At 45.3% G+C, this 25,487-nt stretch overlaps 1 protein-coding gene across 1 annotated transcript; it reads right to left on the minus strand.

Annotated features, from left to right (window-relative positions):
- Positions 1 to 6,540: 6,540 nt before the first annotated feature.
- On the minus strand, positions 6,541 to 15,061 carry LOC109754415 (cytochrome P450 87A3-like). Its single transcript, XM_020313325.2, has 9 exons — positions 14,833 to 15,061; positions 9,827 to 10,151; positions 9,591 to 9,740; positions 8,994 to 9,245; positions 8,732 to 8,821; positions 8,513 to 8,591; positions 8,238 to 8,344; positions 7,611 to 7,744; positions 6,541 to 7,067 (listed from the first exon to the last, which is right to left on the minus strand). The coding sequence occupies exons 1-9, from the start codon at positions 15,030 to 15,032 to the stop codon at positions 6,977 to 6,979; spliced, it is 1,428 nt and encodes a 475-aa protein (XP_020168914.1). The 5' UTR covers positions 15,033 to 15,061; the 3' UTR covers positions 6,541 to 6,976.
- Positions 15,062 to 25,487: the final 10,426 nt, after the last annotated feature.

Consider the following 25,487-nt stretch of genomic DNA (forward strand, 5'->3'; position numbering starts at 1 on the left):
CTTCATGACTTATACATGTTCCTATAACTATGAGATTATGCAACTCCGGAATACCGGAGGAACACCTTGTGTGCTATCAAACGTCACAACGTAACTGGGTGATTATAAAGACGCTCTACAGGTGTCTCTGAAGGTGTTTGTTGGGTTGTCATAGATCAAGATTAGGATTTGTCACTCCGAGTATCGGAGAGGTATCTCTGGGCCCTCTCGGTAATGCACATCACTATAAGCCTTGCAAGCAATGTAACTAATGAGTTAGTTGCGGGATGACGTATTACGGAACGAGTAAAGAGACTTGCCGGTAACGAAATTGAACTAGGTATTGAGATACCGACGATCGAATCTCGGGCAAGTAACATACCGATGACAAAGGGAACAACGTATGTTGTTATGCGGTTTGACCGATAAAGATCTTCATAGAATATGTAGGAACCAATATGAGCATCCAGGTTCCGCTATTGGTTATTGACCGGAGACGTGTCTCGGTCATGTCTACATAGTTCTCGAACCCGTAGGGTCCGCACGTTTAAAGTTCTGTGACAATCGGTATTATGAGTTTTTGTGTTTTGATGTACCGAAGGTAGGTCGGAGTCTCGGATATGATCACGGACATGACGAGGAGTCTCGAAATGGTCGAGACGTAAAGATCGATATATTGAAAGCCTATATTTGGACATCGGAATGGTTCCGGGTGAAATCGGGATTTTACCAGAGTACCGGGAGGTTACCGGAACTCCCCGGTAATTGTATGGGCCTTAATGGGCCATAGTGGAGAGAGAGAGAGAGAGAGGAGGCCAGGCCAGGCCGCGCCCCCTCCCCCTCTGGTCCGAATTGGACTAGGAGGGGGGGGGGGCGGCGCCCCCCTTTCCTTCCTCCCTCTCTCTCCCTTCCTTCTCTCCTAGTCCAACTAGGTAAGGGGGGGATCCTACTCCCGGTGGGAGTAGGACTACTCCAGGGCACGCCATAGGGGCTGGCCCCCTCCCCCTCCTCCACTCCTTTATATACATGGCAAGGGGGCACCCCATAGACACACAAGTTGATCACTGATCTTTTAGCCGTGTGCGGTGCCCCCCTCCACCATAATCCACCCCGGTCATATCGTAGCGGTGCTTAGGCGAAGCCCTGCGTCGGTAGCAACATCATCACCGTCATCACGCCGTCGTGTTGACGGAACTCTCCCGCGAAGCTCTGCTGGATCGTAGGTCGTGGGACGTCACCGAGCTGAACGTGTGCTGAACTCGGAGGTGCCGTGCGTTCGGTACTTGGATCGGTCGGATCGTGAAGACATACGACTACATCAACCGTGTTCTCATAATGCTTCCGCTTACGGTCTACGAGGGTACGTGGACGACACTCTCCCGTCTTGTTGCTATGCATCACCATGATCTTGCGTGTGCGTAGGATTTTTTTTGAAATTACTAGGTTCCCCAACAGAAACATGAAAGGTAGTCAAAGATCATTTTTCGTGACGGTCCACCGTCATGAGTTTTCCCCTTGGGAGCAGCGTCCTCGGCAACTTTGGCGATGTTCCGGGTTGATTTTTGATGACGTACTGGGCCGTCATTAGGCATGTCAATTTTGTGTGACGAGTTTCAATGTCACAGTTAATGTTGGTCGGTCCTTTTTTGTAAATGTAAACAAAAAGCAAGTAATTGTTTTCAGCTGACTCATTTAGTGGGAACACATCACATAATAGCGTGATCTTGGAAATCGTTTGGTTCCCTCCTAACAAAGGGAATTGGGATTGTCGGCTTAGGGCCCTCCGCTCATACCACGTCCCTGATACGTCTCCGACATATCTACAATGTTTGATTGTTCCATGCTATTATATTATCAATCTTGGATGCTTTATATGCATTTATATCCTATTTTATATCATTTTTGGGACTAACTTATAAACCCAGTGCCCAGTGTTAGTTCCTTTTTTTTGCTTATTTTTGGCTTTTTAGAAAATCAGTACCAAACGAAGTCCAAACGCGATGAAATTTTACGATGATTTTTTCTAGACCAAAAGGGACCCTAGAATGTTCGGGAGGAGGCCAGAAGAGCTATAGGAGATCCACAAGCTCACAGGGCACACCCCAGGGGGGTTGTCGCGCCCCTCGAGCTTGTGCCCCCTCCGGTAGCACCCCTTGACCTAATTTCACCTCTATAAATTCAAAAATGTTCCCAAACCAACAGAGAGCCACCCGAAACACTTTTTCCCCATCACAGGCTTCTGTTCTTCTGCGATCCCATCTACAGGCCTTTTCTGGTACTCTGCCAGAGGGGAAATCGATCACAGAGGGCTTCTACATCATCCTTGCTGCATTCTGATGATGCATGAGTAGTTCACCACACCTACGGGTCCATAGCTAGTAGCTAGATGGCTTCTTATCTCTCTTTGATCTTCAATACACTGTTCTCCTCTATCTTCTAGGAGTTTTATCCGAAGTAATCTTCTTTTGTGGTATGTTTGTTGGGACCCAATGAATTGTGGGTTTATGATCTGAATATTCATGAGAAATAATTGAATCTTTTTTGAACTTTATTATGCATGATTGTTATAACTTGTATTTCTCTCCGATCTATCTGTTTGGTTTGGCCAACTAGATTGATTTATCTTCAGTGGGAGAGGTGCTTTGTAATGGGTTCAATCTTGCGGTGCTCTATATCCCAGTGACAGAAGGGGACAAGACACGTATTTGTATTGTTGCCATTAAGGGTAAAACATGGGGTTTATTCATATTGATTGAGTTTACTTTGTCTACATCATGTCATCTTGTTTAAGGCGTTACTCCGTTTTTATGAACTTAATACCATAGATTCATACTGGAGAGCGGTCGATTGGTGGAGTAATAGTAGTAGATGCAGGCATGAGTCAGTCTATTGTCTTTGACGTGATGCCTATATACATGATCATTGCCTTGAATATCGTCATAACTATGCGCTTTTCTATCAATTGCCCAATAGTAATTTATTCATCCACTGTATGCTATGTGTTCGAGAGAGAAGCCTCTAGTGAAAACTATGGCCCCGGGGTCTACTTTAATCATATTAAAAATCCAAAATACTATGTTGCAATTTTATTTCTTTTATTTTGTTTTGCAATTTATATATCTACCACTACAAGATTTTGTGTTTTCAAGTAACGAGTTCAAGGGGATTGAAAACCCTCTTGCCCGCGTTGGGTGCAAGTATTTGCTTTGGTGTGTGCAGGTGCTGTTCACGAGGCTTTCATGATTCTTCTATTGGTTCGATAAACCTTGGTTCCCACTGAGGGAAATACTTATCTCTACTGTACTGCATCTCCCCTCCTCTTCGGGGAAAATCCCAACGCAGCTCGCAAGTAGCAGGAAGAATTTCTGATGCCGTTGCTGGGGAAACATCATCAAAACCTATCAAGTACCTTCACACAAACTATGATCTACTTGCTCTACTTTTTATTTGCATTTTCCTCTCATTTTCATCTCTCCACTTCTCATAAAAAAAAATAAAAAACACAAAAATATTTTGTTTGCCCGTTTGCTTGCTTGCTTTTATTGTCTTCATGTCTTCACACCAAAACAGAAAGGAAAAGTAAAGACATATGGATCCTTATCCACTTGCTAAGCTTTTCAAACTTGTTGCATGTTGTAAACCAATAGCTAAAAAAGAAGATGTGATAAAAGAAAATGCTATTGAGATACTTTTATTGAATGAAAGGATGATTGCCATTGCGTTAGTGTAAATTCTATTAAGGTCCGGGGCTTGGGGATGCCCTGGTCTATCGGTATGTCACTTGGAGCTATATATTTTTATTCATCACATGATATGAGTTTTGCTTGGAGCGTCTTATGCCAGTAGTTTTTGCTTTGCTTTCTTTTTAGTTTGCCACAATCACTATTTTCTGGACACATCTTTTGAGAGGGACACACATTTATTCATGATTTGTTAGGATACTCTATGTGCTTCACTTATATCTTTTGAGCTAGACAGTTGCTCTAGTGCTTCACTTATATCTTTTAAAGCATGACAGTGGTTATATTTTAAAGAAATAGTTGCACTCTCATGCTTCACTTAAATCTTTTTGAGAGTCTAATAAATAGTAATGGCAATTTGCACGGGTTATAAGACTAGTCCATAAAGGATAGGTATTCAAGAGGGATATAAAAAACTTTCATGTAGATCATTGAATATGATATGTTTGATTCCTTGCAATAGTTTTGCGATATTAAGATGGTAATATGTGGATGTATTAGTGAATGATTGTGGTTTAGTAAGAATATTGATGTTAAGGTTTGTGATTCCCGAAGCATGCATGTATAGTCTCTAGTTATGCGGTGAAGTTGGAGCATGATTTATTATTGAGTGTTTACCTTATGAGTGGCGGTCGGGGATGAGAAATGGTCTTTTCCTACCAATCTATCCCCCTAGAGGCATGCGAGTAATAATTTGCTTCGAGGACTAATAAACTTTCACAATAAGTATGTGAGTTCTTTATGACTAATGTGAGTCCATGGATTATACGCGCTCTTACCTTTCTGCAATTTGCTAGCTTCTTCGGTACCGTGCATTTCCCTTTCTCACCTCGAGAGTCAGTGCAAAATTCGTCGGTGCATCCAAACCCCGTGATATGATACACTCTATTGCACATAAGGCTCCTTATATCTTCCTCATAACAGCTACCATACCTACCTATTATGACATTTCCATATCCATTCCGAGATATATTGCCATGCAAATTCCATCGTTCCATATTTTTATTACATACATGTTCATTATCATATTGCTTTGCATGATCACATAGCTGACATAGTATTTGTGGCTCAGCCACCATTCATCATTTTATATATATGTTACGCTAGATCATTGCACATCCTGGTACACTGCCAGAGGCATACATATAGACTCATATGTTTCAGTTTATCGAGTTGTAAGTAAATAAAAGTGTGATGACCATCATTATTAGAGCATTGTCCCAGTGAGGAAAGGATGATGGAGACTATGATTCCCCCACAAGTCGGGATGACGAACCGGGTGGAAAAAATAAAACAAAAAAAGGGGAAAAAGAAAAAAATGAGAGGAAAGAGAGAAGGGACAATGTTAATATTAGGGAATTTATAGGCCAGAGATTAGGTCAAACGGAGCCATGTGGGCCCCACAAGTGCAGATGGCGCACCTCCCCCTGTGGGGAGTGCCGTGTGAGCTTGTCGCTCCCTCATGCATCTTCTGATCTCTCCCCGAAGCTTCTAGGGTCTCTTCTAGTCCAGAAAAATCACCGTAAAGTTTCATTGTGTTTGGACTTCGTTTGGTATGAGATTTATGTGAAACAAATGGGAAAAAATAGGAACTAGCACTGGGCACTAAGTTAATAGGTTAGTCCATAAAACTGCTATAAAATGACATATAAAGAATACAAGATTTATAATATAATAGCATGAAACAATAAAAATTATAGGTATGTTGGAGACGTATCAGAATCCCATAGAATTTTCCAGGAATAATCTGTCATGCATGGTCATTGCCTCCATCGCCACGACATGAGTAACATGTTGTTTGTACATTGTTACAAAGGGAAAGGCATGAATACTCTCGAGCGTTCTCACTCCCCTTATCCCGGCGCTTGGGTTCCATCGAGATTCATGCACAAGACTGACTCATGTTATACCTTTTCAGTCTCAGTAGTTCTAATTACTACCCATTACAAATATCGTCCGATTAACAGATTTAACTGCTAGTTAACCGCTCCACGGGGGTAGAGCGATAAGAATAGGTTCTATTCATCACATTAACTAGAACATGCGCTTGATCTCTCTGACAAGACGATTAATCACTTTTTAGGCCGAGTAATCAGGGATATTCCCGCTCCTATGCTCTCCTCACGCCCACACATACGCCGAAAGTTCCTGCTACTCTACCTTTCACGCGTGTTGATGTGGCAACAAGGGAGGTGATGCAGGTATAAGAGGGGTGGCTGGAGTAGATGATAGGGCAACATGGTGGCGATGAAGGTGTGAGAAGATGAGATACGAAGAGAATTGTGTGGTGGTTGTGGCTGGTGGAGATAAAGATAGGTCATGGGGGAAGGAGGTGCATGGATTTAATGTGCTTTTGGGCCTACAGAAGCAATAGGTTGAGTGCATATGCCCATATATTGACTATTTGTCTATTATGTCTCTGTTCTCAGTGCTGATTTGATTGCTAACCTATTGATAAATCCAGTTAATAGGCCGATTTGCTGATTAATCCCTACTCAGCACCCAACCGATATGCTACCAGTTACCGATATCCTGAACATATGTATGAGAATTTTTCTGCAAGAAATGGCCCCTAGTTGTAGTGCAATTTAAATTACATAGGTATGACTTTTGCTATTGTCAACATGCTTCTGATTGACAAAGCATCAACTTGGTGTGGATGGCAATTAAATCCAGTCCACAACCCCACTTGGCTTCCAGGTTTAGGTTTTAATACCGAGGGCTTACAAGCTGAAATGGTGAACTTAAAGTTTATGATTGGTTTGAAGCCAAGCTTGGGTTCTTAAAATTTACCATCTACATTTTAACTCGCCAGGTCACGGTTTAAGTTGGAAATTTGATGCAATATTATTTATCTCAGAGGGAAAACTAGTACGAAAACATATATCCTAGCCAAAGCAATTACTATATGCATTAGGAACCAATAATGTAGCTTTAGTTCATAAAGAACGCAAGTAAATAAGGAGAACTAGAGAACAAGAAATACACTTTGGACAAAATATTGGGAGTGTAGTAAAAGAAATACATGTTTCTAGCAAATCGTACATTGATAGGTCGCACAAGGATGAACAAAAATAAGAAATACATATAGTTTATGCTCACTAGCCCTTATGTTTCATGATGAAGGGTTATTACCAATCTTCGTTCCATGAGTCGATTACTAGCCAGATTATATATAACAAACTAAACGACTACACCACATATCCTCTGGAGGCATACATAGAGACATTGTACACATTGCAGCAATCCACCACAAATTAAGCTTTTGGGAGAAGTTGGATGTGAAAACCACCAGGAAATTGCAGTCCCGGAGAAAGCGACATGGTTCCTCCCTTGATCGCTTTCCATCTGCACTGAACAAAAGTTTAAAGTTTAGAAATTCAAGATCTATGTACAATGTTGTAAAACAACACATGTATACATATAACCATACGTCTCAAAAGAGCTCAAAACTGTTTTGTTTGTAGTCTCCGGTTTTGCATTGCGTGTATATTGTATTATACTACTTTTTTCTACTTAGCACATGTAACATGCTCAATCTTACGTCTAGAGAGTCAATATACATGTTTAGCATAGGGTTTGCTACATCTTTTATTCCTTGTTTTTCATTTCTTGCATAAATTGTTAACTAGCCGTGTGTCTTGTGCCACATAGTGTAGCACTAAACTTTTGTGATTCTCCTTCTGTGTTGTTGAAGGTTGCAAGAAAGATCTCTAGTTAAGGAGACATGAGAGTATGATTAGACAATATTTCCTTGTAGTGGTTTCTTTAACATGCCAAAAGGAAATCTGTAAGTAGATGGGTAGCACTCATCACTCCAATGTGTTTCTGTTGCTATAGCAATTATTATTTATTAGTATACTTCATCAAATACAAGTAAGATAACTTCACCTGTATTTAGTAACTAAGCAATGAAGGAAGATAGCCATTTGCAACTTAGCAAAGTCAGCACCAACACATAACCGCACCTCGCCTCCAAAGGCCATGAATTCCTTGGAGGCACCACCAACTGGTTCAACAGTACCCTGCACATATAGGTTATAGCTATGTTTCAGAGTGATATGTTTTTGTACTATGGTTTACTCCCTTGCCTTATATATATTCCTAGACCCCGTAACCATTTCTCCGACGAAGAAAATTTTAGGCATAAAACAAATGAACATGTTAATTAGCCTTCGACTCTCCTATATTTTCTTTATCAAAACTGTACAATACTCCTTCACGCCTAAATTAATTGTCTTCAATAATTTAAACTTCACTTAGTGAGGATTGTACCAATCATGCATGAGCTACTTTTTTCAGGAACCTCTTGAGCTAAATTTTCTCTGTCATAACAGAAAATTTGAGCTACTGTTGTGGATGCACCTTATTAATAATTTAGGAACACATTAATATACAGGAAAATAAGGATAACATGCCATGTATTCCGGGAGCCTTTTCTATCGATGGGCATTGCTTTGGCCCTTTATTTATTCTTTAAAATTAATGCATTTGATATTTCCTATAGAGTAGACAAACCTTCCACCTCCATGGATTGAACACAATGGGATCCTTGTAAACTGTAGAATCCAGATGAACACTAGAAGGATCAATCATGATCTTTGATCCTTTTGGGATAGTGTAACCTGCATGAATCATGATCATATAAAAAATGTTAATACAAGTTAGGATACATATATAGTAAGGGATCCCATATACTTAACATGATATAGCTATAATTGTCTCCAAGTTAGGATACATCTATGAACGGTTAGTTCTAGATGTCACAGTAGTTTCCGTCTAAAAGTATTTACCATTTATATGAACATCCTCTGTGGCTTTTCTAAACATTACCGGAGCGATGTTACTCAGCCTTAATGCTTCATGTATAACCTACAAAATAATAATTAAGCAGATAAACACACGTGATATTGTAGAGTGCTTATGATATTAAATATGCAGTAATCATGAGCAAGTTTAGAACTTTGTATGTTGATGCCATTGAAAGGAAAGGGCTGAAGCGAGACATATACATGAGATGTAAATTTCATGGACTTGTATTCCTCCCATGTGATTTCAGAGTCAGGATCAACCCTTCTTTTTCGAATGCTCTGGTGCTCCTCCTGGAACCATCACACTGATTGATCGAGTCATATGTTCAATAAAGTAAAGTGTTGTCTAGAAGAGACATGCAAGTGAGGTAGTGCAGGTGAGTTGTGTACTCCAAAGCAAAACATTATTTAGATTGAAAATGAGGGCTCCCAAGTCCACTTGCTGAGCATTTTCTCCACTTACTATAAGTTCCTGCAGGGCCTTGGGATCGTCCGTTAGGAATTTGAGTGCGGCAGTTATCCCAGATGACGTGGTCTCAAAGCCCGCGAAGAGTAGCAAAAAAAGCAGATCCAAAGCAATTTTCTCGTTCCTTAGAAGCTTCTCCTTTTTCAAATCATCGAGTAGGAGATCGAGAAAGTCAACGCTATCTTGTCGTGAGGCCCTCTTCCTCTCGTCTAGCATTTTCGTCAAAATCTTCATGACATTCTTCCTTCCCTGTCAATGAAATAATTAACATAGATGAATCCATGGTATCTCTTAACATTTATTTTATTTTATTACTAATTACTAGATACACAGAAGTAGTTTTATGAAATAAAAACCATTGAAGTCAAATTTATATATTGCTTCTTTGGTGCATATATTGCAAAGGCTAAGCAACCTATTTTAGAATAATTAGTTAGGTATATCAAGAAGGATAAAGAAATACAATAAATTCGTAGAAGAGATATCAAATGTGGGAATACTACTAATAAGTCAGAGCGAATTGGATGGTTGGGCCGAGGCCCCTCCTTCCCCGTTTTCTTCTTAAAAGTTCTGCAATGTATACTTGTTAATTACCTGCATGCACTTGTAGAATGCTGTGCCAGGAACGTAGATTGGAAATGCTATTAGTCCCCGAGTAAATGCGTCGAATTGCTTCCACAACTTCCCATCTGAGCTTGAAGAGTCATAGCTGATTAACCTCTTTGATGTGACACTGAATATCATCTACGAGTGCCCAAACTTGGAGTTAATTTGTCTAGCTATAGCAATAATATGATTATTTTTTGAGGGAGAGGTTGATAGTGACATACACTTGAGGTTGCCTCTTTAAGTTCGATGCTGGGCTGATCGAGCCACGAGAGCAGGCTGGCTTGGGTCGCTCGCTGAACATCATGGAGCAGGACTAGCCTGAGATTTTCAGGGCCCAAGAGCTTAAGGACCAGACTCCTCATGTGCTTGTGGAAGGATCCGAGTGTTGCGATGATGCAGTCAGCTCCGAGGATCCTCATGAACGACTCCGGATACCAGATTTGGAATAGCTTCTCCTCTTGCTGGAATACCAAGTTGTTTAGCTCTTGATCCATGGACACGATGAGGTCTTGATTGAACAAATTTGTCCTGAAAATTGGACCGTACCTGAAATTTGAACCATTCGACGATTTAATTGTACCTAGCGCATGGACTTCCGATAGATTTTTTCCCCCTACACAGAGGAAGTGCATGTTTGCAGAACCTTCAACGTGATAATTATTGATGGTTGGCTCGCCACTAGTTAGTATAGGACGACAACTATGTTTGGAGTGTACAGTTACAAAGTGATAATTTATATCTTATTTAGCAATTTGCAGTGTTATGCGATTCCAGAGAGTGCACATCATACTCTCACCAACAAATTAGAGATGGAATATGACCATAAAGTACTATCATACAAGTCACGCTGTTTCCTAAGACCTATGATCAGGCGGCGACGGCGCTTGTGCACTGTTTCCTTCTTGAAGGCGTCACTTTTGGAGAATTTGGACTCCGGGTGCCGCCTTCGCAGTGGTTTGTGTTGCAGCTACATGGTTTTGACCACCGTAGCGGGATCTTTATTTTTCTTTTTTCTTTTTCTTCTTTTTTGTTTTAGGGCTGTGTGCATTCGTAATGTATGTGGGACATTTTGTTGTTGCAGAGGATGGGTGTAATTAGTATCTTCGGGATATTAATATATTATCTTTGTTGAAATCATACAAGTCACACAAAGACGGGAAGTGATGTTCAACTACCATGCAATCAAGTTAACATAATATAGCTTCAATTATTGTTAGAAAATTTCATCGAAACATATCAACATTAGATCTAGTTTTAAATATCTCGTCACAGTGAAACCGAAAGAAAACAGAGACCATCATTTATAGGTACACAATTTGAGAGATCAAAGGTTTTTAACATTTTTAAACTGAGATAATCTTGTTGATATCATTCTTGCATGTGAATTTATAGGTACTGTTTCACGTATGTTTATGTATGTTTCACCTACGTGAATGACTAATGTTTCACGTATGTTTATGAATTTATAGGCACTGTTTCTCACTGAGAGAAGGGGCTGTGGGTGGATTTTGCTGCCTCACTATATATGGGCTGGTACAGGTTATATATATATAGTTAATGTATTGTTCTAAAGTAATACTCCCTCCTTTTCAGTTTATAGATCTTGCGTATCTTTAGGTCGTCAAGTTAAGCAATGTAATATAATTTATATATCAAAAAAATTATACCATTAGAAGAACATTTGAAGTTTCTTTTTTTGCGGGGAGAAAATTTGAAATTTCTTATAATGTAATTTTTGTATATATAACTCATATTATATTGATCAAATTATCGATATAGGTGTGGACCCAATAAATCTAGAAACACACACGTAGACTCGTGCTACACCGTGCATGCGCATCAGAGTACGTAGTACCTGCATACTTTCGAGTATGTTTGTTAGCAAATGAAATCCACTTTACTTTTAGGGGACACACTAGGTAGCTTTCCGTGCAGTGCGGTATCATACTCCTCCAATAAAATACGTCAATAAATGTGTCAAGAAATTTAATGATCAACCCCCGGATCGAACAGGTCAGGCAATACAAGCCTTGTCTCTGAATTTTGTACATGCAGCCTCTAAACCGGCGGTGATCCCTTGGAAGAAACCACTCCAGAACCAAGTAGCTCTGAATGTGGATGCTGCTTTTTCAGAAGAGGATCATATGGGAGCTTGTGGAGCAATCTTGCAAGATTACAGAGGCTTATTTGTTGGAGCTGCGATGACAAAACTTGATCATGTAGCCGATGTGCTTTCGGCTGAGGCCGCAGCTCTAGTGGAGGGCCTCAAACTCGCTAACTTGGCTGGCTGTAATTCTGTCCGAGTTCAAACGGACAACCTAGTTCTGGTGGAGGCTCTACAACAAAATTTGGGCATTCGATGATGGCAGCGCCGATTCTAGAAGAATGCAGGTTATTACTAGTTGATTTCGGGAAGGTCGTTTTAGAGCATTGTAATCGGGACTCTAATAAGGTAGCTCATGTGCTAGCGCAGAATGGCCGTGTTGATCCACCAAACTTGTGGTTGGACTCACCGCCCCTTTTATTTCTAAAATTAGCAGACGGTGTAAGCTTTGGTTGAATTTAATAAAGCTAGCAACGATGGTATTCCCCTCAAAAGAATGTATATTTTATTTTATTTGTTTGATTTACTATTCGTCGTGCTATTCTCTAACATATGAAATATGTTTTATGTAGTAATAAGTGAGAATCATCTTGACAATATTGTGTTTTTGTGAGAGCAAGTATAATAAGGTGCTTATAGTTCGCTTACATGTCATTTTTGCTCATGTGGAGAAGAGAGACATGAAAAATGAGGGAGTGTGGACTCTCATGCAAGAGTCTAGCAATGTGTTTGCTCCTAGATAAATACAATAAATACGAAGAAAAAGAAAAGGACAAGGTTAAAAAGGTACTACTACTCTAATAGCCAACCTCAGGGCAGGAAATATGGGGCCCGGAGAAAATTGAAATATGGGCCCTAACAAAAATTTCCACATACAAATGTACCAGAGACGGTATCAAAACAAAATAACTAGATACATACATTGAAATGGCACCGTTGAAGTGGTCGATGGGTGCAGTGTGATCTCCTCCCATTGACTTTACTCTCAACATTTTTTATAATAAGGGCTCCCCTCCAATTTCATTGATCAGAAACCATATTGTCTTTTACACTTCCCTCTTAACATGGACACATGGGGAGCGATGATGGGGCGTATTTGTGCTGGCGCATAGGAGATCAAACATTGGTCACAAGAACCGGGCGATCGCATATGAGATCAAGCCAAATTTCCTTTACCTTCTTGCGAGCTAAATTCTTCTCGCACGCCATGGTGGAGATTGGAGAACAGGCTAATTTTTAGCATGGCAAAACTGATTGCATATGACATAAAATGTATAATCTCTGAATAAGAAAATAATAGCAAAGTAGGATATTACAAAATGTACATCACTAACTAAAGCCAGTAGAACTATCAACCATCAATTTATGGCATGAAACCAACCTTCCAAAAACACACGAATGATCATTGATATTTCTTGGTTTATTAGTTCCCATTATATTTTGGGTCAAGCCATAAATTAAACTAATAAAATATGAGTTATAAAGAATGGTAGCATTAAAAACTAATTCCATCTTCTTTTAAAAAGGCCTGGTAGAAATAAAAAATAAAAAGGCAAATTCTTGTCTTTTTAGAAAAAAAGCTAATTCATGTCTTTTTTAGCAACTTGAACCTGTGTGCTTCGGCCCAGCCCGATATAGCCCATGACAACTTAACCAGAAAGCAAGGCCCAACGGCCAGATCGCTACAAGAAAAACGATTCGGCTTTCTTGTTCCTGAGACACACACAGCTACCGTGCTCTAATGGTGGGATCCTCGAGGCTGGGATATAGGTGCTCTGTGCTCACACACAGACCTGGGAGGGAGCCCCTTTGGTTTGCTCCCCTCCCCTCCCCCGGCAACCTTACAACATATCATACTATATAAGTAATTATAAATGATGGTCGGAAGTTGCATATAGCCAACAATTGGCTATACTAGTAGCCGTACTTTTATATGACTTTGCTATTTGTCAGCGGGTTTTTTATGTGTGTGCGTTGGTGTTAGCTGTGTGCATCGTAGCTATGCAGAGGCCGGGTGTGTGCGTTAATAAAATCCACAATTTGTTGGGGAGAAAAGCCGTACTCTTAGCAAAAATTGAAAATCAGATAGAGTTGAATCTTTGTTCTTTTTAGGTATGTAGTAGCTTAAACGGCAACCAACATGTTAAGACTTGGACCAAACCAATCCAATGATGTTTTGCCAAATAAAGCACATCTAGATTTGCTCCCATGAGGCCTTCGGTTCAGATATTCCAAATATGCGGATATAATATTTTCAGGTTGGCATGAGAGATATCAAATCAAGGCACGTGTATCTGTCACTCAAACCAAGATGGATTAAGACATCAAAACTGTGCTGAGGAGTGGGGACTACCCATTTGTTGATTAAACTTTGAAAACGTCTATCAAGGCTTCGTCCTTAGCTACTTGTTCGGATGTTCTCGTTTGTTTCTTGCGGTTTTTAGAGTTAGAGAATGTTTCTTTGCTTTTAGGCCACCTACCTATTTATTCTAACAAATTGGTACCTATGAAATATATGTATTATATTTCAAACATGTGTAAATCATTGTTTTAAATAGCGGGCTATGTGAAATAGCGGCGGTCCTCCAAATTTGTTATAGTGAAGCTATAGCCGGTTATTTCAGAAATTTTTTGACAATTTTACATAAATGCTGTATCCTATCATTTAATGGCACCTTGCTCAAACAAACCGCTATAAAGGAGCCGTAATCGGCTTCTAAACTTTGTACATAATGGAACCTGGGCTGCTCTGAAGCCTCCCTGGTCATCTGAAAAAATAAAACACTTAACCCAATTTTCATAAGCATACGTGAAACAATAGTCAAAGTTTATTGGACGATCAAACCTGCACCTACGTGATACATGCGTGCAAGTCATTTGCCTAGCTACTTCTTGTATTTCAAAACAGTATTAGCTTGCAGAGACCGGGAGTAATCCACATTTTTAAATAAAAAAACAGTATTAGCGTTGAGATAGGATACACGTAGTACTAGTTAGTAAGTTCTCCCCCGCAAAAGAATAAAATTAATTAGCGAGTTTTGGCTCTAAATATTTAAGGAAAAAAATTAACTTCGATGTCCTTCAAGTTGGACTAAAGCAGTGTCCAAAGATTATTGATGGTACCGCTCAAGACGTCGCTTGAAGAAGGGAAACAGCTCGAGCGATGGGCTCTGGCGGAAGAACTCGAGCGACTCGCCAATGACGGGGAAGCCCCTCGACCCTGGCGGCAGCCTTGGGCTACTGCTGTTCCATCTCCTCGTCAATACCAAATGGATCAACCAGGCAGCTAGCATGGCCATCGGCACGAGAGCAGACCAAGGCATGGCCACAGCCACAGGTGCACCGTTGCACATTTGTGTGACTAGCTAAGTGCGTGCTAGGATGGAACGTGTTGTACTAGTCCTGCATCGGCTCCATTATATAGACATTTGCGACGCGGAAACTCGCAGGGGCACGCACCTGTCCAGCCGTGCTGGGCCACCTGATTACCTCGCGATTCATAAAGTCATGGATTCCGCACGAGGGCACATCAAGTTTTAAGTTCTAGTTTCTGAAATTTGTAATTTTGTCTTTCGCTCTCGTACCAAGTTTCAGTAGTTGAAACTTAATGAAATTTTAAAACTTCTCAACATGTATTCAAAATGCATCTTAAAGCCCTTGTCACAAAAAGCACAAATATGCAAACAAAACTTAATTAGACTTCTAATTCAAAAGATATGAATGCTGAAAAATCAAAGGCCAAAAGAAAAATGCGATCGGTGGCCCCTGCGGGCCGGAAATCCCCTCCCACTTGCAGCGTCAATTGCAACTTCCCGAGATAAAACCTACAATTACTGTAGACTGCTCATTACTTTTTTTTTGAAAAAGGAGGATAAACCTCCGGCCTTTGCATTTGGATGATGCATGCGGCCATCTTATTAATTATTCACAGAGACCATACAAAGTAATACATCAGTGAGTCTAAAGCCACCATCTAGGCAACACCTGTTGCTATTCCTATCCCATTGATGAAGGTGTGCCGAATACCCGGGCCTAATACCAAATGGACATTGCACCAAACCCTAACATGTAAAGCCGGATGCCCTAGCCCAGCCACATACCGGGACTGGGTTCCATACCAGACAGACCCACTCTTAGAGGTTGTCGCCGCCATCTTCCAGTGGTCCATCTCCAGAGCAGCAACTGACCCATCGACCTTGCCTGGCTTGCCGTCGACGCCACCACGACGCCAGACAACTCCACCATCCTGCACGAATCCGTCCACACACGCCCGTCGCCGAACCTCCGCAGCACCATGCCATCGGGATCCGCCGTCGGCCTTGCGGTGGATGAGACACCGCTCTTCCGCTTGTCCCGTCCAACTAGCACTTGCTCCAAAACGATGCCCTCAGGAGGGACAACGGCATCAAAGGTACCATCACCGTCCGATCCGACAGATCCAGATCTAGGGTTTCCTCCGAAGCATCATGAGTGGGGTGCCACGACCTGCAACAACGATGCCTCGAGAAGGGAACGACGTCATAGATAGACACCGTCATCGTCCGCCATGATCGAAATCGGCGCGGTTTCTGTACACAAATTACTGTTGTGAATCGCTACATTAGAGCACTGCTTATGAAACTGCAGTTGAGGCCGATTCCTGTAGCTTGCCTGACTTGTTAAATCAGAGGATCCACTTCCCAGGATATGATGAAGTCGATGGAGCCGATGGAGCGTGTAACTCATGGCCGTATTCTTTTTCCTGGAAAATCTCTAGTTAGGTTCTTTGTGACAGCCACCCGCAAAAAAAAAAAAAGTTCTTTGTGACAGCGATATACTACGTGGTGAAAGAAAAAAAAATTGGGAGTACGCAAATTGCGTAGGCTCAGTCATCTGGCCGTTTGGCCTGTTCTTTGAAGGTCAATCCGTACCTGTAGCCGACGTATTCCACATCTGCAAGCATGCACATTATCGATTGGAACATCTGCCTCCGTAAAGAGTCACCTGGACCAGAACAGTACAATTATCATTTGTATGATAAAGGTTGCTACTTCTATATTGAACATTAAACAATACTTGCAGGATCGACATGCTACTTGTTTTCCTTGGTGTAGTGTAACTATCTCCACTCCATGAAGCTAACTCATTGCCGCCCTTCCAAAAAGGAAAAACAAGTAAATGATATGGTAAGACACAATTATTTTAGTTCACCAAATTATGTACCCTGAAACTGATATTGGCATCATCTTCAAGCGCAATTGGAGTAGTACATCCTACGCTCTGACCAATGCTCTCCATTGGCTCCATCATCGACTGCTTGTTGCAAATGAAATATGTAAATGTTTATTTTGACATCAACTGGTAACACTGCTACAACATACCAAAATATGTGAAGCTTAACTATGCCGGCAACTAGCTATATCAGGCATCTGATGCTACATACAGCAGTGACATAGATTTGAAATGGCAAGAACTTACATGCGAGTATTACACTATTATCAGTGTGCCAAGTACGAACAGTTTGTTACTCACCCCCTATGTCACTGTTCTCTTGTTAGGAATCTAAACAATGCTGACATCATATTTACCCATAACATTTGTTACACGACAAAGAAAGCCTATCTTTTCACTGAAGAAACTCAGTCATGCTCAGAAGGCAGTAAAACAATTACATAAGCCAGGTCAAACAAAATTTATTTGTATTACATGGTCACATGTTCCCGTATTATTTCAAATCCATAAAATGATGTGAGCCAGCGATCATGGTTCTAGTTGCACCATAAACGCCAACTCAACATAAATGGTTAGTACTCCCTCCATTCCCTTATACAAGGCCACTATCAAAAATACATTTTGCATCAATACAAGGCCACCAACAGTAATCGAGGCAAAAATTAATGATGTTACCTTGTAGTACTAGCAACTTTTTAAGATTTACATACATGTAGTCATAATGATACTAAGCTACTTCCTTCCCATTCATTCGTTGCATGCTTGTGGTGTATTAATGATCCCGGTTAACGAAAAGAGAAGTTGACTTGCAAAGGAGTCATTAAATTTTATCTTGGTACCTGTAATATGAGTTTGTGGCCTTGTATAAGGGAATGGAGGGAGTAAGTTATTTTATTAGACCGTGAAGAACTAATTTTGAGCCGACAAACGTTTCTAATTCCAGCAGCTGCGAATTGAGAACAACTACATACATTTCTAGTACTAAATGGTCCCAGTCTGACAAAGAATTCTACTGGGATTTCTGTTAGTCAAACATTATTGGGCCTCATCTCGGACTTATGTTTATTCTAGACATTTATTCTAGACATGACTTAGTAAAAGTCTAAATGCCCGCTCATTTGGATCATACGATCAGCTGGACTAATAATGCATTTTGTTGGTGACTACCACCTGTTGAGGGGTGAGTTTTCGAAACGAGTGAACCGTTAGGTGTACGGACTGGCGACTGCGTTGGCGAACACGTGCCTTCGCCGGTGCGTGCTTCGGGCGGGGCATCGGCGGAGGGTTGGACCTTGGTTCGCCGCGGGGCGGGGTCTCCTCAGGCGCACACGTCGGTGGTGCGTACTGGCTCGCCGTTGGCGGGGGTAGGGGCCTGCCGCAATCGCTTTTGGGCGTTATCGGCGGCGGAGTCTGAAGATGAAGATGACGGGGAGGATTCCGTGGTGCAGATGCGTGCGGTGCCGGCGGGTCCGTCGATCGGCGACTTTGTGGCCTTCGCGGCGGAAGCGCGCGGCCTGGGCGCGGAGCGAGGGCGGCGCTTTGCGCCGGGAGGGCGCGGATCCAGGGCCACGGCTCTGCGCATATGGCAGCCTTTGACGGTGGGGTGTGTGGGCGCAAGAGTGGTGGAAGTGTCGGCCACGTCTCGGCACATCAGAGCAATGGCGGCGGCGAGCCTAGTGGTGGACAGGGCAGCGCCGTCCAGGGAGGACTGGTCGTGCCTGCCGTCCCCTTCATCCCCCGCTCCGGCGGCGGCGGCGTCGGGCGAGACCGCGGTCCCCACTGGTGCCTAGGGTTGGAACGGTCGGGCCGTGTTCTGTTGGGCCTGGGCCGGTTGGCTCCTCTGGTCTTGGGTCTGGCGCGTCTGTCGGGAAGGGGCTGGAGTTGGACCTGGTTGCGTTACCGCATGGGCCCCCAAGGCCCGGGACGCCACGGCCTGCCGCGCGCCCGGTATTTGGCTATATATGGTTGAGACGCGGCTGTCTGGACCCTAGTTTAGGGTTTCCAGCCACTGCAAGTGAGGTGCGGCGCCTCGCTCACTCCGCCCGCACCCTCCATATCTCTCACCCTCCTCACCCTCTTCACAAATCCTTCGTGGCGGTGGTGATGGGAGATCGGCGCGCGGAAAAACGCCCTATGGAGGTCTCAGATCCGGAGGCGGAGCGACGCAGAGAGCGCGAGCTGCGCGACAAGGCAAAGCGCGCGATGCGGGAGCACGCGGATGGTCGAGAGGTCAGGGCCGAGCGCGGCGGATCTCGTGACCAGGGCGGGCGCGAGGGGGATTGGGGTCCTCCTCCCCCGTGGTGGAATCAGCAGCAAGAAAGAAAGAAAGAAGAAGAAGGTCAACCAGTGACGGCGCGAGCTCGAGAGGAAGCCGGAGGCGCATTCATACTGTGCTGGGGGCCATGGTGACCCGATGGCCAAGAAGCCGCGGGCGGCTGCAGATCCATTAGCGGCCACTTTCCCCTCCTCCTCCAAGGGCACGGCGGAGGAACCCATTCCGGTGGAAGAGGTGCCCGACGTGGAGTGCTTCAAGTGCGGACGCCTCGGGCACTACCAATCCAAGTGCAAGTTCCCACCCCTTTGCGTGCTGTGTAAGGAGGAGGGCCATGCGTCTGCGCACTGTCCGACGCGGGGTCGGCAGCTGCAATTACAGATCATGGGGAGCGCCATCTCCGGCGAGGGTTTCTTCTGCATGGAGTTCGATGAGGAGGCCGAGGGCGAGCTGCCAGTGGACGCTCGGATTGAGAATGCGGACATCCTATCTGCTGAGCCAGGGAGGCTCAATCTCCGCATCCTCAAGCAGGAGCTTCAACACATGGTGACCGGATCATGGGATTTGCAAGTGACTCAGGTAGGCGACAATGATTTCTTGGTGGTCTTTCCTTCAGCAGGTCTTCTTCACATGGCAAAAACTAGTGGGAAACTTTTTCTGTCTATCAACGACATCACGGCCTCGGTCCGGGATATGCTACACGAGGAGGTGCAGCCGATGGTCATGCCAGAGACTTGGGTTCGGTTGCACGGCATTCCAAAGAAACACAGGCGTGAGGACTGCATCAAGGAAGGGTTCCGGATGCTGGGCCGCCCGATTGTGGTGGATGAACTGTCCCTCATCAGGTTGGGGCCTGTGAGGATGAAGTTATCCTGCAAGGCTCTGGAGAAACTGAATGGTTTTGTGGAGGTGTGGTTCAATCATGAAGGTTACCAGATCAAGGTGGAGCGTGAGGTGCTGCCCAAGCGTGGGGAAGACCGTGCGATGAACGTTTCCGATCCTCCCAACCCCCGCGAAAAGACCCTTCTGGCAATGGTGGTGCGCGGCCTCGGGTAGCGCTCCGCCCAATGGTTCGGCCCCTGGACCAGAACCTCACGGCGAGGCTCGGGCGCCCGCCAAGGCTTCTGACGGCGACACCAAGATGCAGGACACGGGAGAAGAAGGGGAAGACAGCCAACATGATTATTCTATAGACACGGAGACTTGGGACAAGCTGGGTGCGATTTCCACTGATACGGGTGACATGGGAGTGGCGACCCAAGACATGGCGGTGAGTGTTCCACCACTGGCCAGATCCCTGGCGCTGTCCTTTGACGAGTATGGATCCAACATCCCGGCCCTGGAGCTGGCGCAGACGGAGACTCAGGAGGTGGTTGGGGCCATTGTGGTTGCGGACCCGCTGTCAACTCTTGTTGTGGCATCCAGGGCCGATTCTGGATGCGTCGTTGACTCCAACCAGACCCCTGCCAACAAGCATGGTTCCAACAGTGCGGGGCGTCAGGCTAAGAAGACGGCTGGGCGGAAGCCGGCATCCAAGAATGTGACATTGGCATCGGTGGCGGTGGCGACTCTAGGTGGCGAGCTGGGGGTGGCGTTGGGCAAGGCAGAAGTTGGCAGCAAGGCCAGGCGCTCCAAGGCTACTCTGGTGACGCAGCGGGATTCCAGCGTCAGCGCCAAGGCCAAGCTGGGGGAGCTGACGTCGATGGAAAGCGCCAAGCTGCGACTCGCTGGCAAGAACTTGGAGGCTTCAGGTAACCCCTTACCCTCTTACCGTATTTTGAATGCATTTACGGACGATCAGCTTGCTAGCATATTGGACGATAGTGGCGTGGCGATTAGTGCCCCTCGTAGCGAGATTATTTCGCTGGTGCGTGCACAGGAGGAAGCACAGGCCATGCTTGCGGCTGTGGCTGCACGTTGTGACGACCCGAATCAACGTGCCATCGCTCCGGTTGCGGCTGGTAGTGAGGCAGGGCCTGATGAGGAGACAGAGGCTAGGGAGGCCTCTGTTCCTCCTTCTTCCAGTCGGATCCCAGCGCGGAAGCGAGTGGCGAAAGCGGTGACATCCAGGGGTTGCGCCTTCGCAATAGAATCATTTAGATGCGTTACCTATTCTGGAACATCCGTGGTTGTGGCCACGGTGGGAGGCGCACACAACTCAAGGAATATATTGCCAAAGAGAGGATAGATGTGGTAGCGTCACATGAAACGATCAAAGCTGACTTCTCGTTCCGCGAGCTTCTGGCTTTCGACCCTTTGCAACGTTTCTCTTGGCACTGGGTCCCCTCGACGGGCCACTCGGGTGGTATCTTAATGGCCTGTAATAATGATATCTGTGATGTATTGCAATGGGATGTTGGTGTATTTTTTCTTTCTGCTACCATTAGACACAGTGTCTCGGGCCTTTCGTGGGTGGTGGTGTGCGTTTATGGGCCTGCAGACCATTCGCGCTCTCCAGAGTTCTTACAAGAATTAGCTAATTTGGTAGGGGCCAAACGCGCTATCAATTTGCCCCTTGTAGTAGGTGGGGACTTCAATCTAATTCGCTCGGGGCGGACAAAAGCAACACCAACATTGACTGGACTCGGGTGTCCATGTTCAATGCCGCCATCACGGCATCGGCGCTGCGTGAGGCAGCTCGGACCGGTGCGAGATATACCTGGACAAACAAGCAGTTGTGCCCGGTGCGGAGTGTGTTGGATAGGGTATTTTTTACCCCCGAATGGGAGGTTTTATTTCCCCTATGCACACTGGTTGCTGAAACTAGAATTGGCTCGGACCATGTTCCGTTGATATTTTCCTTTGGGGAGGAATATATTAGACGTAGCCCTCGATTCTACTTCAAAACGGCATGGTTTGAGTCCGAGGGGTTTGCTCAGATGGTGTGGGACCGTTGGGCTATGATCTGCACCCGGCTAGGGCCGCAACGGGGACCGGCAGAGTGCTGGAACTCGGCGGCCGGCAAACTCCGGGCTTTTCTGCGTGGTTGGGGGGTTAACCATGGCAGTGAATCCAAGAGGGAGCGGGCTCAAATTGTCGAGGCAATTGCTGCGCTTGACTTGGAGGCCGACCTGCGCCCCTTCTCGGAGGGAGAATGGGCCTTACGTTACGACTTGGAACGCCAAGTCCTTGCCATCCTCTGGGCTGAAGAGGAATATTGGCGACGCAGGGGCGGGATCAAGTGGGTCACCAAAGGAGACGCTAATACCGGTTATTTTCATGCTTACGCTAACGGTAGGAAACGCAAAAGTACGATCCTTAGATTACAATCCGACCATGGGCTCTTACTTACCAACGAGCTCATTGTGGCCCACATTTATGAGTTCTTCATCGGTCTGTTGGGAACGGCCGAGGAGAAAGCTCTCTACCTCCGGGAAGACCTTTGGGACCCTGCCGAACGGGTCTCACAGGAGGAGAACGATGGGCTCGTCCTCTCTTTCCTTCCGGAGGAAATCGATAGCGCCTTACACGAAATGAAAACGGGCACGGCACCCGGACCGGATGAGTGGCCGGTGTAATTTTTCAAAAAATTCTGGCCTATGCTCAAACACCTTTTCTACGACATCGTGAACGGTTTCGCGTTAGGTACTGTCGACCTGTCGAGATTAAACTATGGGCTATCAGCCTGATCCCCAAGGTTAAAGGGGCCGACGACATAAAGCTTTTTCGGCCTATCACTCTGATAAATGTCCCTTTCAAGATCTGTGCAAAAGCTTACGCCTCCCGCTTGGCGCCCGTGGCTCAACGGGTGATTAGCCCTAGTCAAACCGGTTTCCTCAAGCAGCGTAACATCCTTGAAGGGCCTTTAGCGCTGCTCAAAATCATACATGAGCTAAAACGTACCAAGTCTAGAGGCGTTCTCCTTGAGTTAGATTTCGAGAAGGCATACGATCGCGTGAACTGGAGTTCGTGCGTGAGGTCCTCATCAAAAAGGGTTTTGATGTGGGTTTTGTCCACCGGATCATGCACCTCGTGAGTAGTGGGCACACGGCGGTGACTATCAACGGGGAAATGGGAAATTTCTTTCGCAACAAACACGGCCTTAGGCAGGGAGACCCTAGCTCTCCTTTGATCTTTAGTTTTGTTGCAGACGCTTTAGCGGCTTTGATTAGCAAAGCCAGGGCTGCGGGGCATATCAAAGGGTTAATCACTCACCTCCTCCCCGGCGGCGTGACTCATCTGCAATACGCGGATGACACGATGCTGTTATTCGAGCCAGACGACCATAGCATTGCCACGATTAAGTTAGTTCTGATTGCTTTCGAGATACTATCGGGTCTTACGATTAATTTTCTCAAAAGCGAAGTGATCACCATAGGGATGGATGACCACGAAGGCCGGAGAGTCGCAAACTTGCTCAATTGTAAGTTTGGGAAGCTCCCGATCAAATACCTAGGGCTTCCGATAACCCACAAGAACCTGACAATCGCTGAATGGGCGCCACTTTACGGCAAAGTGGTGAATCAGGTTAGTCCGTGGAGAGGGAGGTTCATGTCTTCGGCAGCTAGGTTAATTTTGACCAATTCTAGGTTATCCTCCCTGCCTCTCTTTACTATGGGCATGTTCCTCCTTGCCGATGGAGTGCATGCCAAGCTTGACACGCCGCGCGCTTGGTTCTTTTGGGAAGGAACCGGGACAAAACGCAAATACCACTTCGTAAAGTGGGCTGCGGTGTGCAGACCAAAGAAGTTTGGTGGTTTGGGGATCACGAATTCGAAGCTTATTAACGTTGCACTGCTCACCAAATGGTGGTGGCGCCTTGCCCAAAATGAGAAGGGTCTCTGGGCAGATATTCTCCGGGCAAAGTACTTCCCGGACGGCAACCTTTTTAAGGCCAAGCCCAAGGGATCGTCCTTCTGGAATGGCATTCAAGCGGTAAGGCCAGCGTTTGCGGTTGGGGCCCAGTTTGCAGTCAACAACGGCGCGTCCACGCGTTTTTGGCTGGACTGCTGGAGGGGGCAAACTCCGCTGTGGCAATCACACTCGGAGTTGTATCAGCTTGCCACGGACACGCACATTATGGTCGCTAACGCCCTTAGAGTGCACCCCCCGGCGATCTCCTTCTTCAGGCCTCTGGAGGCGGGAGAGGCGACGGCTTGGGATGCATTGGTGGCTGAGTTAGAGGGGAGGAGTCTCAGCCAGGATCATGATCAGATTGCTTGGAGGCTTACGGCTTCTCGTAAATTCTCGGTGAAATCCTTATACGAGAAGCTTTCGGAGGGGAATGGGCTTGATATGGCTAGGGGGCTGTGGAAGGCTGGCATTCCCCTCAAGATCAAGATCTTTTTGTGGCAAATGTTCCGCAATCGCCTACCTACCTCGGATAATGTGGCCAAACGCAACGGGCCGGCGAACGGGACATGCGCCATATGCGGTCTTGGGGAGGACGCTAATCACGTCTTCTTCAAGTGCTGTCTCGCTAGATTTGCGTGGAGCGCGGTCAGGGATACTGTCAACCAGAATTGGAACCCGCAAAATAGCACGGACCTGCTTACTTTGTTAACCGCACAGAGGGGTGCGAATGCGCAGGTGGTGTGGCGCAGCGTTGGGGCGATGTTTTGGTCCATTTGGACTGTGAGGAACAAAATTACTATGGAACACAAGTTCCCGGCTCACCCCGCTGAGATTCTTTTCAAATGTCATATTTTTTTACAGGCTTGGGCGCCATTGGGGAAGTAGCGTGACGAGGGACGCATGAATGAGATTATGGAGCAGATCAAGCGGTGCACGTCGAGATCAAGACTTCAAGATCAGCACGCTTGAGCATTTCGCGTTTAGTTCCTACTTTGCTATGATCTACCCTCGCCTATGTGAACTATTTGTCTCTACTTTGCCGGGACTGCGAGCCCGCTGAACTTATGCTGTTATGTCTGTTAGGATTTTCCGGGTTGGATGCTGCCTTGTGGGTTTATTAATTTAAAGCCGGACGCTTCGTGTGTCTTCGTTCCAAAAAAAATAATGCATTTTGTTCTGAACTTGCGCTAGGCTCTAGCAAGCACGGTCTCCGTTGTCTTGATGAGGAGATGGCCAGGTACGGCAAGAAGTGGTCTCTCAGCGAGGTCACCGCCGCCAACGCCGCTTCCTTCAAGGCCCACTGCCTACTCCCCCCACCCATGTCGTCGATGGCCGCAGCCGGATGACACATGAGGAAGCAGAGAGGATCATCCGCGAGCGTCAGGCGGCTACCGAGAAGCCTTGCCGCGACGCCGCCCCCTACTGCCGCTCAAAGCCCGATGACTCCGACGACGGATCCGGTGACGATGACGGGGGAGGAGCCGGCGGCCAGCCAGCATGG

This window comes from Aegilops tauschii, chromosome 7 (assembly GCF_002575655.3).
Source record: "Aegilops tauschii subsp. strangulata cultivar AL8/78 chromosome 7, Aet v6.0, whole genome shotgun sequence".
Taxonomy (NCBI): domain Eukaryota; kingdom Viridiplantae; phylum Streptophyta; class Magnoliopsida; order Poales; family Poaceae; genus Aegilops; species Aegilops tauschii.